We start from the raw sequence: 16,126 nt of genomic DNA, 5'->3' as shown, positions 1-16,126 counted from the left end.
TACAACGGAGCGACACAAGTGACGGTTTCTCCGGAGGGAGACACCGGGAGATGGATTCAGTATCCAGGCAGGCAGCATCCACCCAGTTCCCCGCTAAATCCGGATTTAAAAAAAACATCGCCTGTATCATCAAACATCTGCGGGGAAACCGACGAGAGGGCGTAAAGAGTCGTTCGCGTTAAGCGATCGGTATGACAGCGGGGTCTTACCTGGAGCTGATGACTGCTTTGGACATCTCATCCGGAGAGATGGATGCTGCTGGATCATGTGTGAGGAGGAGAGAGAGAGAGAGAGAGGGGGGGAGGGCGAGAGAGAGAGAGAGAGAGAGAGGGAGGACCGGGGTTAACTGACCATGCGCAAAACCAGCCTGTGGTTCTCTCTGCTGGTGTCTGAAGAGCTGGAGCCAGAGATGGACAGATAAATCACCCCCGAGAGGTGTGGTGGGGGAATATGCATTAATAAATTAATAGGGAGAGTGCAATGCAAGTGTGTAGGCTACAGCATCAGTCAACTGCGATGACACCAATCAATGAGACGATTAAAACTTAAATCTGACTGGTACAGAAACATTATTGTGGGACGCAGGCTACAATAAAGTAATTATGACTCTTTTTTTGTTTAAACCCGCATTTTGTAATTTTGATGTCGCCCTAACTCCTCCAAATTGTAGCTTATATTTAATATACAATATATTTAAAAGAAAACAAACTTAAAAAGGATCCCTCCTCAGTCACACTAAAATCTCAGTATGGGAGGAATGATTACAGATGAGTGAATGTTGTTTTAAGACAGGGTTAAAAAAGCCTAACCTATCATTTACACATGTCTACCATGTTCACCATGCTAGCATTTGCTAATAAACACTAAACATGAGGAAGGCTGAAGGGACAGCCATTAGTTTTGCAGGTATACGCCATTTGTGATGGTCCTATTTGATGTCAGGTGATCACCAAACATATTTCCATCTTGACCAACCAGCTGCTAGCATGGCTAAATGGCTCATGTGGGTGAGTTCAAGTATATGTTTAGCCTTATGTCACATAGGCTATATATATAGAATAATTTAAATAGCCTACAAAAACAACAAGACTAACCACCAAGAAATACAAACTGAACATAGAAATTAAACATTTAAATTACCATTAGCCAGCAGCATCATGTTCTTGTATCTAAATATATTTTGCAAGCAAAGAGGAAATTTAGTGTTTAAAGTTTAAATGTTTATTCTCCTCCACCTGTTTCAGCTCAGGAAACAGTTGTGATCAAAATGGCCGAGGTCTCTCAGATGTGAAACAACATCTGTCTAAAAAAGAAAATCTCATGTAACAAAGACAGAGAGATAACAAAAAAAAAAAAAAAAGCTATTAGAATAAACATAGCAACACAATCTGCCTTTGAATTCCACACAAAAAATGGGATGATGTGGTAATCATTGATCTCCTCACACCATCAACATGTGGAGGATTAACCAGTCAGTGGTGTAAAAAACGTGCTCCGTCTTGATGTGCAAAGATGTTAATCTCCACTGAGAAACCACTCCTGCTGCCATGGCAACACATATCCAGCACAGACATGAACATTTTTATATAAAAACGGAATCAATTTTATTTCATTATCGTTCAAAATCTTTTTATCTTTCACATGAATAAATGTCTGTTCTCTGTCTTTTTGCTGATATCTGCAGCAGATTTATCCGGCCGATCACAGCTGCTGCTCTGAACACTCGGCTGGGTTTTTTATCCAGAGGGAAACATCCTCAGACACACAGACTGTTAATCCTCAGCTGCACAGGCTGATGGGCTTCATCTCTGCAGCTGTTTGATTTTGTGAGAAATACAACAAGAGTCGTGTATTTTTAAAACACTGTTCAATAGTCATACGGAGAGAAATCCATCACAGAAATCTCAGAAGATAGCGGCGTCAAAAGACCAGAATGCACTGCAGCTACGTGATATAAGTAGGCATAAAAGATGTTCCTTTCAGGTTTATTAGAAAACTGTCACTCCTGTTATCTGTTTTTGGTCAACCGAACACCAACAGACGACTACAACAACTCCACTCTATATTTTTCTTCAGCAAAACCAACAGTGAATGTGTCTTTTAACAAGTACTGTGTGTGTGTGTGTGTGTGTGTGTGTATCACAACCTCATTTATCTTCTTTCTCTGAGCCATAAAGCTCCTTTGTTGTCCAGAAACCATTAAAACACATGTGTGAGCATCACTGCTGCACTGGGTGACATGTTCATTCATCACCATGAACACACACATTGTAGTCTATTCTGACTCCCATATACACCGTCCTGCTGCCCCCAAATACTCACTACAGCAACATATGTGGATTCATCCTCTGCTGAAAATAGTCCCCGACAAATGCACTATTTTCTCCTGTTTTTTGATAAAAACTACAACTACTTGTGTCGAGAGACGGACTAACACGTTGTAGCTTTCTTTTTTTTAATGTGGTTTGTTGACAATAAAAAAAAAACATTGAACAACAGTGACCTTAACCTTTAAAGGGTTGTTGAAAAGCAAAGAGTCCAAGAGCCGAACAAACGTCAAGAGTTTCAGACATGTATTTGGTATTTTTATGTACCTGTAGAAAAACGTTTTCCTCAATGACAATGAAATAAAATTGGTGACTTTTCTGACATTTGCTAAAATTATAAGTCTTGATTTGTAATTTCTTGTCAAATGTTCCAAATATAAGCAAAACCATTACGTTAACTGTCACAAACAAATAGTCTTTGCAAAGTGTTGTAGGTTATAAAACGACTAAGACTGTTTACAGGATCAGACCAACACTGGGACATGAGGTTTAGCTGTTGGACAAGTGGTTTACATGCATTTAGCCTCCATTTTTGCTTTTGGCCACAGAGATTGAAGAGCAGGCAATGGGAGAGTTAGAAACTGAAAAAAGCTCATGAATTAAATGAAACATCCCCCACCGATTCCACAGGCGGGCCTTCCCTGTACTCGACTGAGAGATACTGAACTTGGCCTCAGCGCTTCCTGTCTATCTCTGCGAAGGAAACACCAGCTGTCTTCGAGAAGCCCTCCATGTAAAAGGCAGCCGCCCGTGAAATGTAGAATAATCTCATGTCACGGTGGCTGGGATTGGTTTCTCCCTGCCTCAGGCAGATTATCAGCGCTCACCTTGTGGAGATGTAAGGTCAGAGGAAGTGTGGCGTGTCAGTCGCTGCACAGAGGAACCTCTGAGAGGCTTTTCTGCTTCCTTACAGAGGTGGCCTAAATACTTTGCTGGCTAATTTTAGATCTGGCCATTGTATTCAGTTTAACAGGATGGAGAAAGAATACTGTATTCACAAGGATATTAAGCATTATGGATTTATTTCCTTTCCTCAGAGTGTTCAGTTACTGAGAACCTTCGGCAGGATTCTCTACATTTCTCTTTTACTTTCCTAATATATTCAAGAGATGTGTATTTATCACAGGAAAATGAAACAGTACCATAAATATGTATCACACAGACAATTAAACATAAAACACTGATAAAAAACTATGTGCTACGATACAAGCTAACCCTTATTAAAACTAAAAACATTTTTGTAAAAACACATCGGTTCACCTGTGTGGGTCGCCTAATTTAAAAACTCTGTTATATGCGAATACGCAGAGATTTTCCAGGAGGAGAGCGTTAATCTACATTGTATGAACTCAATTGGCGAGTGCTTGAATGTAACAGATATTTATTTATATCTAACAGTCCTGAATTCTAGCTTTAAATTAGACGATATTGCAAAACCACTTCGCAAATTCCTTTTAAAGTGACTCTGCCAATAAAACTTTCTGGTATCGGTATGGCATTCTGTCACAAATTATAATCTACTTGATGTACATAAACAGTGCTGTATAGATTACTTTCTGCAAGTGGTAATTAAAAGGTGTACTCCAGCAAATGTAAGTATAGTAATTCCATGAAGTCAGCGGGTCTGCAAGAGACAGATTTAACAAGCCTAAGTGGGGATTCAGACTGAAAACAGCCCGGAGTTATAACAGCGTGGCTGCGGTGAGACATGAAATCTGATCCAGGAAGTCCAGGAGAAACAGATTAATGCATTTAAATGTGTATCAGATGCCAAAATGCAGCACAGCGGTTTGTAACACTTAACATGTGGCAACTATTTTATTTTTTGTCACAATAGAAAAAGCCTGCCTAATCTTTGATTGGCCATGGCAGCATCTTGCTGGACTCCTCTGTGTTGCAACCTGAGAAAAACTACAACTACATACTCCTCATGACGAGTAAACTGATCTTCATTTTTATATATACTTAAACATGCTGCCTTTTCAATAAAATCTGCATTAACTGATCTGTGTTAAAAGGTCAAAGGTTAAGGAGATCATGTCAGCATGTTCATGTACTACAAAATGAACGTGTTGGAGATTTGAAGGTCTCTATCAGATGATGAAAGTCACGTCCATCCTGGTATCTTGTATCCTTTATGTCATGGAAGAGAAGAATTCACAGTGCAAAGGGCGGTAAAAACACACAAATGATACTCATTTTCTATTTCTCCCAGATCACACGCTGCACAAATTTGACTTCTTTTTTCTTCCAAAGCAGCAAACAGACCTGTTTCAATGTGGAGAGGCAGCTCTAATCTGGGCACAAACACACATTTTGAGAAATGGAAGTAGCCTGTATTTAACACAACTTTGTCCTAATTTACACTATATCCCACTTTTCCTTAACAAAATGGTAATATTGTTTATTCTTGTTTCACTCTTACTCTGGAGTTTCCCTAAAAAGACAACTGGAGGGCCCCACACACCATGTTGGGAACCTCTAGACAGCAGAATAACATATTCATCAACAGACGGGTGAAAATCACTTTGCACCTACACATGTGAATCATCTCAGCGTTATTTTTCAGTGAAACTGTTGAAGGAGGTGTGTTGTCGTGGTAACGAGCAGGTGGAGAACCAACGGGAACTCGACGTACCTCAACTCACACACAAGAAAAAAAAAAAGGGAGGAAACCCCAAGTTTTTAATAGAAGTTCAGGTAAGTTTGAGTAAACAAACAGGATGTTAACCGGCTGTGGTCTTATATTATATTCTCACAGATGGAATCAACAGCAAGATGAGAACTTCAGAAAGGGACTTTAACTTTGTTGGTACAAAACATTGTGAGTGAGCTGGTGAAAACTCAAGACACACCCGCAGGCAGACGATCATCTGGATACTGTTCATGTATAGACTACAGGTAGGACAGCTGAAACATGAAACGCAAACGTAATCGGACATGATCAAATCCAGGATCCTGTTGTGCATGTAAACACACTCAATGAAATGCAGGTGTTAGGAATTCCTCCTCAGCAAGAGGAACACACGTTTCCTCTGAGCTACAGGGTGCGTTCGTATGAGACATCTCTCTGGTAACAAGGTTTAAAGCTGCTATAATCTATCTTTTTATAGTAACAATGGAAGGAATGAGTACTTGTGATGTGAGACAGACACCGTTAGAGACGAGCTTGTGAACATAGTGGAGCATTTAGCAGTTAAAGAGCCAGATATTTCCCTGAGGAGCTGGTGGAGACCAAAAACAGAGCTAAGAGCGGGAGAATATTGGCCTTAAATAAAGTTACTGTTCCTCTGTGTCTGATGGATTTGTACAAAGGTAACTGTAGGCAACAAACAAATCAGGTAATTCAGGTTTAAACTACAAAAACTGCTCACAAACAAGAAAAAATGTGTATTTTCCTGAATCAGCTGTTTAAGCCCTCAAGAAAATAATTTATGTATAAAAAGTTCTACATTTCATGAGTCGGCACAGACAGTAAGTGTTTCAGAAGGAGCTCCGCTGTTTTGTTTACGTTATCTACAAAATCTTTTTGTTTACTTATTATTTCCAGGCCTGAACAACATACTTTAAACACAAACCACTGACAGCACTGAGACCCGATGTGTTCATATACGTACTTACAATTAATAACTCATATTTATTAGTGCTAGGCAACCATTAAAAATATTAATTGCATTAACTGCAATTAATCTCATTGTTAGGCGCAAAATTGAACAATGAATTCAAAATAGTTTATTGCCACTTTTAATTTCAATGGACTTCTACATACACAAAAGAGAGACTGATCCTCGCTGTTAGTGAGTTTCACGAATCTATTACGGTTTAGTAAATAGGACATCAACAGGAGGGAATTCACATGGCAGAGCATCCCCGCAAAACTAGATGAAGGTCTGTCAGGTAAAGTTATGTAGCCTATAATTTTAACACAAGTTAAATAAACTACAGCTGTGTAGCACACAGAAGCCGTTGCTATTGTTACTCTCAATAGAGCGCCTGCCATTTACTCGCAGAGCGCTGTCTTTTCTGGAGCTTTTGATCACGTTTCCAAGGTTAAGAATGAAACTATAAATATAAAAAGAGATTCAGTATTTTTCTTTGAAACAGCATAAAATAAAAAAAATACAATTAACAAGAAACTGTGCCTACACGAGGAAGACAAATGAAACAAAGAAGTCAAATGAATGAACACAGAGTGCTCAAAGAAAATTTATTGTACAAAACCTTTGACTGTTTGTAGAAAATACAAATTTCCTTGAAGCGAGAAACACACCAGAGTGACACAAACTGCTTTCCTGCTTACAGATTTCCATCGATTATTGTATTTTTTGGCTGTCTCAGTGCAAAATCTACACTCTTACTTGTCATTTACAACTGGTTTTCAGTGTCACCTTTGCTATTGTGCTTTTAGTAAACCAGGTATGAACAAAAACAGTTTACATGAAATCGTTTAGAAGTCATAGATTGTTTTCTAAAATGTTAAATTCAATTTTTTAAAAAAGAAGTGTAGATACTACACACTCGAGTACACAAATGCTGCTTCAATCGAGCACGCTTGTTAGCATTAAGCCTATTATTACAGCATTACAACATTAAATGGTTCATAAACACAAACCAGGAAGATTAAAAGGAAACTGTAAAACTAATTATCAAAAAAGAATGAAAATTCAATTTTCCCTCAGCAATAAAATCTCTACAGAGTAGAGACCTCAGCAGATTTTGGGCTAGAAGACGTTTAATAGTAGAGAATGTACATTGGAGCTTGATTTGTCTCATCTTCCTTTCTATGTCTTAAAGGAAACTATATACACAAGTTCAGGGTTTGACTGTTCAAATAATGGTACCTGAAAGTGAAGAATGATGAGCTACAGCCTCTAGAAGGTTAGAGAATCGAACCTTCATAAATTTAGATTAAAAAATGCCTGATAAAGGTCGTCTGACTCGAAGCTTACAATAACAAATGGACTGAAAGTGTCGAGTGTTTACTTGTCCTTAGTGTGATAGGTCATCAGTACCACTGTAAAAATATATATAATATATATATATATATATCTCTCTCTATATATATCTCAACTGAAACAGTTACTATATTGTTTTCCTCTAACCCACCAGACTCCCTTTTAAAAAAACAGTAATTTTACCACTCTGGTCTACATCTGCCAGGATTTGTTAGTTTGTTTGTGTCATTGTGTGACTTTGGTATTTTAAACCTATTAAAAACACCAAAGTTACACAATAACACAAACAAACTAAAACAAAAAAGTCACACAATAACAAACTAACCGACCATGGCAGCGGTACACCAGCAACATCTGTGTTCAACGATGTAAAATTACTGTTTTTAATCAATGGAGTCTGGTGGCTTTGCCGGACGCGACATGTGACTATTGCAGCCCTGTTTTGCTGCTGCTGACTGCAGCATGCTTGCTTAAAACTGGACCAATTTAAAAAAATAGCCTAAATAGCCACATAGAAAAAAATGAAAGTTTCTGTGAACTTGTGTAACCTGATTTGCTCCCACAGAGGCAATAATGTTCTGCGGAGTGAAAACAAGACGAGAAAGTGTCTCCTCACGTCTTTACTGCAGAAACAGAATAATATGTCACTGAATTTCATGATGAAGAGACTGAAGTCTGAGAAATTTTAACTGCCAGAGAAAATTATTTAGAGTGCTTTGGGAGTCTGATGAGAGAGCGAGTATGTGACCGAGCTTCACAAATAAGGGATTTAAAGTCTGCTGTAATGGAAGAATTTCATGTTCCACTTTTACAAAAGAAAAGGCTTTGAGGACGTGACCTGAAAGCTTTCCTATCTGCAAAATGTATTTTTCAACAGTTGTTGGAAAAGAGGGGGTTGTCTTTTTGGGCATTTTGGACTTTTGGGCACTCTTTAAAGAGCAACCTACTCTTGCTGCCATCTAGCAGCTGCAAATGTTTAGCAATGGACAATAGTGCAACACTAACACGGGCGGGATCTGCTGCATTTCAGTTCACCTGAGTTACTGAGTTAAAGGTGAAACGGTAATAAAAGTGAAGTGTCTCAGTGATTTGATTCTTGATGTGGCTAAAATATCACATTTTAGATATTGTTACTGGTCTCAAAGTCAATATTTTGTGGTTGTGTCAACACTAGAATTACAAGATGCTTTGGATCAAACTAAACAGCATGAATTATGCCATTAATTCGCTGCACAGGTTCTATGACCCTCAGGTCATATAATATACATAAACGGTCAAAATTAAACGAGCGTCAGTGATGAAAAATCACTCTTACTGTCTAGTTCCATCATTTCAGAGGAAGAGCTCTGTAATGAAAATGCATTCATTACTTTAATGTTTTACGTGTTTCTACGTCCATCAGTGACTCTGCCGCTCTGACACGACGTCCTGCAGACGCTTCAGCAGCACGTCCGGACTGCTGCCGTTCTCTGGACACGCCCTCTTGCTGGGGGAGTCGCACGCTGGTGACATCATCACGTCACCCTCCATGGTGAAGGCCCTCTTCCTGCTCACGCAGCCCTGACGGATCATCCGGTTGATGTCCGATAATTCCTGCATGCACGGGCCGACAGAGACGAGACAGAAGAGGAAGAGAGAGTCAAGCTTACTGTGAGTCTCAGGCCTGCAACTATTGATTATTTTCATTACGTATTCATTTGCCAATAATTTTTTCAATTAACGCTTTGTCAATGAAGTGAAAAAGAAAATGCCATCATACATAACTTCAATGATTAATTGCTTAACAGAATAGTTGCAGATAATTATTCTGTTGATCGATTATAGTTATCTGTTATGATAAACCACAGTAAAATTCCAGACGGTTAGTATTGCTGTTTCAACCGCGTTCGATTACCATGCTTCGAAAAACTCTCAGTAAATACTGTCCAGCATCACACAAAGTTAGCAACAGTCCCCCAGATGCATGTGCAGCATGCAACGTGGGTTTGTTTTGGGTCAATGACAAAATGATGGAAAGCAGTGACAGCGCTAGAGAGATTTTTCTGCATGTCTGAAGCGTGGACGTAGTTTGATATTTTTTTTTTAAGAGTGCTGATCGAGGAAAATTGCTGCGATGCTCAACGCATGATGTGAGGACTTCAGAATGAGGGAAAATGTAATGATTTGTCAGTCTGACTTTTTAACAGCTTGTAAACTGAAGCGTGTGTTATTCACTCTTGTATAAACTCTACATGTTGTTTTGTATGCATCTCATGTCTGAACTCTGCAGACTCTTATTCTCCCACTGCACACCAAAACACACATCGGAGAGCTTATATAGCTAAAATCTGTTTTCAGTGTTGAGTTATTCTGGTTTAAACATTTGAACTTAACAGTGCAAAACATCCTGAGACAACAAAGGCACATATATGAAGCTCTCAAGTCATTTAAAGGATGTTTCCATGCTGTAAAATAAGGATATAGAATAAAAAAGGTAGAACTTACCACTCTGCTTTTTTACAGCAATACTAATTTGCAGATTCTCTCGATCACAATTTAGCCAGTCAACATTTCCTGCAGATTATTCACGTTTAAAGTCAACCAATAACAGGAAGTCTATTTCTGTTATAGAAGAGAAACTCTGAGCAGCGAGTGTGTCTGTTGTTGTCCTGATGGATTTAGTGCCGAAATGCAGAAATGCTAATTACACAGAAAGACAGCAGGTGAACATGGAGAAAGTGTTGAGTTTGCATTAATAACAGCCTTTGGTTCTCTCTGCAGCTGAGGTAAATACATTTACACCAGCTTTCATTTCTCACCAGCCCAGCACACGATGGCGCCACAGCTGAATTTAATAATCGAAACGTTAATTTTCCAGAAGACACTGTGTTAATGTCAGGAGGACAGAGGCAGCCGTGATCTTGCATATCAGAAACACAACAACCCTCCCGTGTGTGTGTGTGTGTGTGTGTGTGTGTGTGTGTGTGTGTGTGTGTGTGTGTGTGTGTGTGTTCTTGCCTTGGACGGGCTGCTGTTGATCCTGTAAGTGTAGGAGTTTGGTGTGAGGCAGCTGGCAGAGTTCTTGTGAGGGGAAACGTACAGCGAGTGTCTCTGAGAAACTCGACGAGGAGACAGAGGCTGAGCCCGAACTGACGGGAAAGGAGAGAGAGGAGGAGCGTCCGCCTGAAGAATCAAACACACACTCAGATTATGTAACCGCTCGTTAAGTATAAGGAGCTAATTTCATTATACTGAACCCAGTTTTCTGCTCGGGGTCAAACTGTGAGAGTGTCGTACCCGGTTATCGTGGGTGGCGTATCGCAGCGCAAAGCTTTTCATCTTCAGGACGAAAACACTGTTGTAGAACTGGATGAGGTCCCCGCGTTCCTCCTCCCCCGATTGGTTGGATTTTGCGTCTCCTGACACCTGACTAGTTTTCTCCGCAGCTGATGAAACACACAGATCAGCCGTTTTAAGTCATTTGCCAAAAAACAAAAATCAGCCAAACTATTTGTCCCAGGATTTGTCATCAAAAACTGAACTTTCTTGTTTTGTTTTATCGGACATTTTTAGAGCTGCAGTGACAAGTAAATTAATTGATTAGTCAATCGAATGAAAATTCATCTTTAACAATTTTAAAGACCAAAGCTCGGACTCGGGTCTGGAACCCTTTGAGGTGTTACGAGATGAACCTGAGCAATTATATTTAATGAAACATAACTTTGGTTATTCTGTTCTCTACTCATTATATTAACTTTTGACATAATGGTGTTTATCTTGTGACTGACTTGTGTTTGTTTTGAAAACCCGCATCGCTGGTTTAACTGTTTTTCGCCATCTACGAACAGACAGTGTGTTTATTGACTGCTTGTTTCATCCAGAGGTGGTTTGACCTCTGACATAAAAAACAATTGTAAGTCGCTTTGGATAAAAGTGTCAGCTAAATGAATAAATGTAAATGTGTTTATGAAGCACTTGTGTCTGTGATCTTACATTCGCCACCAGAAACAGGATCCACCTCCATGTTCTCATCAGCCACCTGCTCTCTGGAAGTGCGACACAGTAAGACGCTGCGGTACACCTACACGCACACACACGCACACGCACAGAGAATCACATATAAAGCACTGTTGCACAATGAAATTATGATCACAGGGGCTTTTTAAAGCCAGCTTTAAGGAGACAGGAACTGCATTGTAATTATTTTAATTCATTCATTAATAACTGTTATTCATTTTATGGTTTTATCACAATTTGTCTTTATCTCAGAAATTATTATATAATAAGGATTACATAAATGCGGTTTTTACAGTTATTGTCAGACGTTTTTCAGTAGTTTATAGATTGATGGTTGTTGTGTCCTATTATATCATAATTGTGTGTACATTTGTGCGAGCGAGCATGTGTGTGTGCGTGTGAGACTCACAAGGCTGCTGGCCTGTGGTTGGCTGCGGTAACACTTCATGATGTCGTGGAAGGTGTGAGTTTCTTTGGTGATCTACAAGGAAAGAAAACGGGTTAACAGGTTTCTCAACAACTTTTTTACAATTGCACAGCAGAAAGTAACAGAAACATCCGTCAATCCAAAGTCCGACTAAAACTGAAAACTAGCACAAACTTGCCTCTAAAAGTCTAAATGAGTCTGTTTCCACCACTGAACATTTGACTGTTAAGAAATAAGAAATGCTTCCAAAATAAATTAGAAATTAAAAACCTTGTTAAGATGCCAGAAATGTATTTTACCGTGAGGCAAAACTCCACCCTTGAAACAATGGCAGCCATTTAATAATTAAATGTGAAGCATTTGGTGAACAAATTAGTTTTCTCACTTTGGATATAATGTAAACGCAACACAGCAGCAGCTGGTCGAGGTGTCGGTCCCGCATCAGATCGGTACAGTGAACCAGAGCGTGTTCAAAACACGTCCAGATCTTCCCTCGCAGCTCCGATGAGATGTCCAGCTTCACACACAAATCCCTCAGGCGCACGCTGGCCAGGTGATACACCTGGAAACAGACACAGGGGAGACGAGTAGGTCAGAAGACTGACACAGTGTTTATATTCGATCAGAGTAGAAGCTAACCCTCTTTATGTGGAAATATGTTTTTACTGAAACGAAGAAAAAAATCTAATAAAGCTGAGTCCTGAAAAATTAAACAATTTTTTTGCATGCACAGAAGATGACAAAGTGTTTTAAAGGGGAAAAATAACTTTTTTAAACATTAAAACATTTTCAGTTCCAGGTGTCGGGGAGTGGAGCTGCAGCGATTAGTTGTTTAATCAATTAGTTGATGTTTGTTTCCTGAACAGACTCCACAGGAACATGACAAAAGGAAATCATAATCGATCTTATTTCCTTGAACAAATGGTGATTTATGTCAAGTCAGTTTTATTAATAAAGCCCAGAATCACAAATTCAAAGAACAAAAACAGCCTCTATCCTTAGTCCCTCGATTCATGCTTCTAAGTAACAGAAATCACATTTTTGAAATGGCCGACGATGATGATGACGTCCATCTGAATGTCAATATTGCGTATCTCCTACCTTCCTAAAGAACAGAGCGAGCGATCCGGTGCGTCGCGGCCGACCGCTTCCGGCCTGGGGGTCAGCGGTCGTGGGTGCGGAGGTGACTCGGCTCGGGGAGGCGGTCAGCAGGAACTGAGCGGTGACGGTACCAGAGGAGTCACACGGCTGAACTGGGATCAGTGTAATAGTGCGGTCGTTGTTCATACCTGAAGACATGCATCAGGTGTCAGAAATCTTTCTGGGAGAAATCTTGTTGCAGGTGATGTCATGCATTCATTGGAAAGCATCCGTGTGATAAGCTATAAATTAAGGAGCTGATTGGCTACCTTGCAGCGGGATACTTAGGACGGTGGTCTGGGTACTATGAGTACCGATCCTCAGGGTATTGCTCGAGCCGAACATCAACCTCTTGGCCGGTGACGACAACGGACTCCCACTGGGGGCTACTCCTGTTGTCGGGGCCGGAGGGTCGTCACCGAAGAGACGCCGTTTAGCGCTGCCAGCTGCTGGGGAGCTGTACCGGTCATGGACCGACAGTGGAGAGGGAGGCACATCTGGAAGGGGTGAAGGAAAAACAGATATTAAAGTTTATCAGAGCTCACGTGTAACCTGCATACACAAAGCATATACCTGAACGCTCACCTTTGCGTGCGCTGACCTGGCCTAATCTGAACTCCCTGATGCGGGGGTGGATGATGGGAGAGAGAGCGACAAGAGGCAGGTGGGACTGGCCTCCGCTTGTAGAACCAGAAACAGAACCAGGACCAGAACCCGTGTCAAGACTGGAGGAAAAATTTACCTGAAAAGAGAGATGAGTGGAAAGAGTTGCTGAGAGGAGAGAGACGAGTAAGACAACGAGAAAGTGAAATAAAGACAAGAGGAAGAAAGTCTGTGACGACTGCGGCTCAGAGATACAACTCGTAAATTGTGGCTATAAACCGCTCAGTGCTACAAGGGGGAGAAATGCATTGGATAACCTAAAATCAATTAAGTTGGGCGACACTGTCTTTTGGCTGAGCTCAATGAGCGAGCTCTGTCAATTCAGACCTGAAGAATAGGTTTTAATCTCAATTCGCTTCTTATTCTCACCTTTTACCTCATTTCCTTCTACACGTTTTGTCCTATTACAAAGTTTAACGAGGCACAAAGAAGTAAAAAGAAAAATTTATTTATAGATTGAAAGACAGACAGAGAGCAAATGTAACCCTTTTAATGCTGCCATTTTGTCTGGCATTAGCCTTTAAACAAAAAAAATCCTCATATAAAGTGTCCTAATTAAAGTTGTTCGGTGCAGGAAGTTTTGTTTCACAATGTTTGTGTATATCTGTGTAAATTTTATTCTAGAAAGTTGAGACAAGTTGGAGAAATGGAGAAATGTTCAATGAAATAATAACTTTCTCTCACTCTCAATGCAATTCAAGAGATAATCTTTGTTTAGTATGTGTGCATCTACATGCAGCTGATTGCTGTTTATAAGTGTGTGCGTCTCTCTGAGTGTGTGTTTCCTGCCGACCTCCTCCACTGTTGGGATTTTGTTCCCAGCAGCCTGCAGGGCGCTCCACAGGGCAGAGTCTGTGCTCCACGCTCTGCTCTCCAGAACCTGTTCCTCAATCAGGTTCAGATGCTTCACCATGTCTCTGGACAGGCCTTCCTCTGAGCGGATAAACACCTCAATGACCTGCACGCACACACAATAAATCCAGTTATATTCATAAACAGCTGGGAAACTGTACTATTTATTTTATGACTTAGGAAGATGTCAAATGTTTTATGAATTGTGATACAAGTTTCACGCATGACGTAAAGACACTGGCAAAATATTCCGGTGGAAACATGTAAATGGAGGCTGACAGACACATGTTTGCTTTAGGTGACAAGGTGTCTCAGCTTGATCAACGAAGTGAAATCTGAGCAGTTAAATTACATCTCTGGCTATTTGTGTTTAAATATATACTATAAAAAAAAGTGTATATGTTTCTGAGTGTGTCCGACCTTGAAAAAGTAGAATGGGGTCAGTTTGAAGATGTTGATGATCCAGGGGAAGGTTCTCTGGGAGCTGTAGGAGAACAACACGACCTCCAGACAACAGGCCATCAGGGAACAGTGGAAGATGTCCTGCTCCAATAGCACCTAACACACACACACACATTTACTCAAAGAGACGTCTTCACACGGCCAGCTGATAAATTATCACAAAACACTTAAACACAGGAGACGTCTAATGATATAAAGGAAGGTAACATAGACAAGAAGACTCATACATGGACGTTCTTGGGAGCAGCACATGCAACAAATTAGACTTAACTTAAAAGGTCAACTTGCTTGCTTTTTTTCCTGAGCTTTCAACCACATCTGGTTGAAATAGAATTAGAAAAAGCTAGTAAGTAGACCCTTGAGTTCTGTCACACAAATAAAGATAAGAAAGACACTGTAGCTGCTGCTTACACTCATGTCTTTGCCGTGCAGCCGTTTGGTCTCCTGAACCAAGACGTTCTCCAGGATCTTGTAGTAGAGGATCTCGGCAAGTTTCAGCCGGTTCTCTGCAAAGTCTGAAACAAAAAGGCAGGAAGCTCATTTATATACCACGGTGATTCTGCTGCATCAGTGATCCCACAACAGTATTTTGTCCCAGGTTCCAAACTGAGAAAATAAATAAATAATAATAAACAAAAACAACATATATATTTTTATAGCGCCTTTTCAAGGATGCTTTTCACATAACTACAGACACACAACAAACAACAAAAGGAGGTCATTCTAGATTATATGCCTTGGTAAAGAGGTGGGTTTTTAGAAGGTTTTTGAAAGTGTCCAAAGAGGGAGCACCGCAGATCTCTGTGGGGATCGAATTCCAGATGGTGGGGCTGCAACGCTGAAGGCTCTGTCCCCAAAAGTCCGCAGTCTGGTGTGGGGGACAGAGAGCAAGCCCTTTGTAAACAATAAAGTATGTTTACGTTGTCGGTGGACCTTGCTGGGTACTCCATAAAGGACACCATTGCAGTAGTCCAAGCGGGAGGTGATGAAGACATGAGTGACTCTGCCACAGGGTCGAAGTCAGGAGATATTATTTTTTAGTTGATATTTTTTACTGCAGCTGGAGGATTCAGTGGGAAGAAAAGATCCTCTAATAACATGACGTATGTTGGTTGAGGCAGCTCCTGGTGGAGACATCGGCACTGTTACGGTACAAAATGGTGAGACTGACAATTGTTTCTGAATGACTCGCCTGAATGTTTATCAAATATGCTTCATTTTGTTTGTTTCATGGAATTTGAATCCAGTTTTAAAATGTTACACACAGAACATTTAAATGTCAAATGTGAGGAAACTGAGGATAC

At 40.3% G+C, this 16,126-nt stretch overlaps 1 protein-coding gene across 1 annotated transcript in view; it reads right to left on the bottom strand.

Moving 5' to 3' along the window:
- Positions 1-6,500: 6,500 nt before the first annotated feature.
- rbl1 (retinoblastoma-like 1 (p107)) overlaps positions 6,501-16,126 on the bottom strand; it is a 21,453-nt gene continuing 11,827 nt past the window's right edge. Inside the window, exons 12-22 of the mRNA XM_046028633.1 lie at positions 14,781-14,918; positions 14,302-14,466; positions 13,431-13,587; positions 13,115-13,342; positions 12,807-12,994; positions 12,091-12,267; positions 11,688-11,759; positions 11,255-11,342; positions 10,559-10,707; positions 10,280-10,444; positions 6,501-8,875 (exon numbers count right to left, since the gene is read on the bottom strand). Coding sequence (XP_045884589.1) covers positions 8,681-8,875; positions 10,280-10,444; positions 10,559-10,707; positions 11,255-11,342; positions 11,688-11,759; positions 12,091-12,267; positions 12,807-12,994; positions 13,115-13,342; positions 13,431-13,587; positions 14,302-14,466; positions 14,781-14,918 — 1,722 coding nt within the window. The 3' untranslated portion in view covers positions 6,501-8,680. The remainder of the gene's footprint in view (positions 8,876-10,279; positions 10,445-10,558; positions 10,708-11,254; positions 11,343-11,687; positions 11,760-12,090; positions 12,268-12,806; positions 12,995-13,114; positions 13,343-13,430; positions 13,588-14,301; positions 14,467-14,780; positions 14,919-16,126) is intronic.

Source organism: Micropterus dolomieu, linkage group LG18 (assembly GCF_021292245.1).
Source record: "Micropterus dolomieu isolate WLL.071019.BEF.003 ecotype Adirondacks linkage group LG18, ASM2129224v1, whole genome shotgun sequence".
Classification (NCBI taxonomy): Eukaryota; Metazoa; Chordata; class Actinopteri; order Centrarchiformes; family Centrarchidae; genus Micropterus; species Micropterus dolomieu.
Note: the sequence above shows the minus strand (reverse complement) of the source record. Positions and strands in the feature narration are given on the sequence as shown.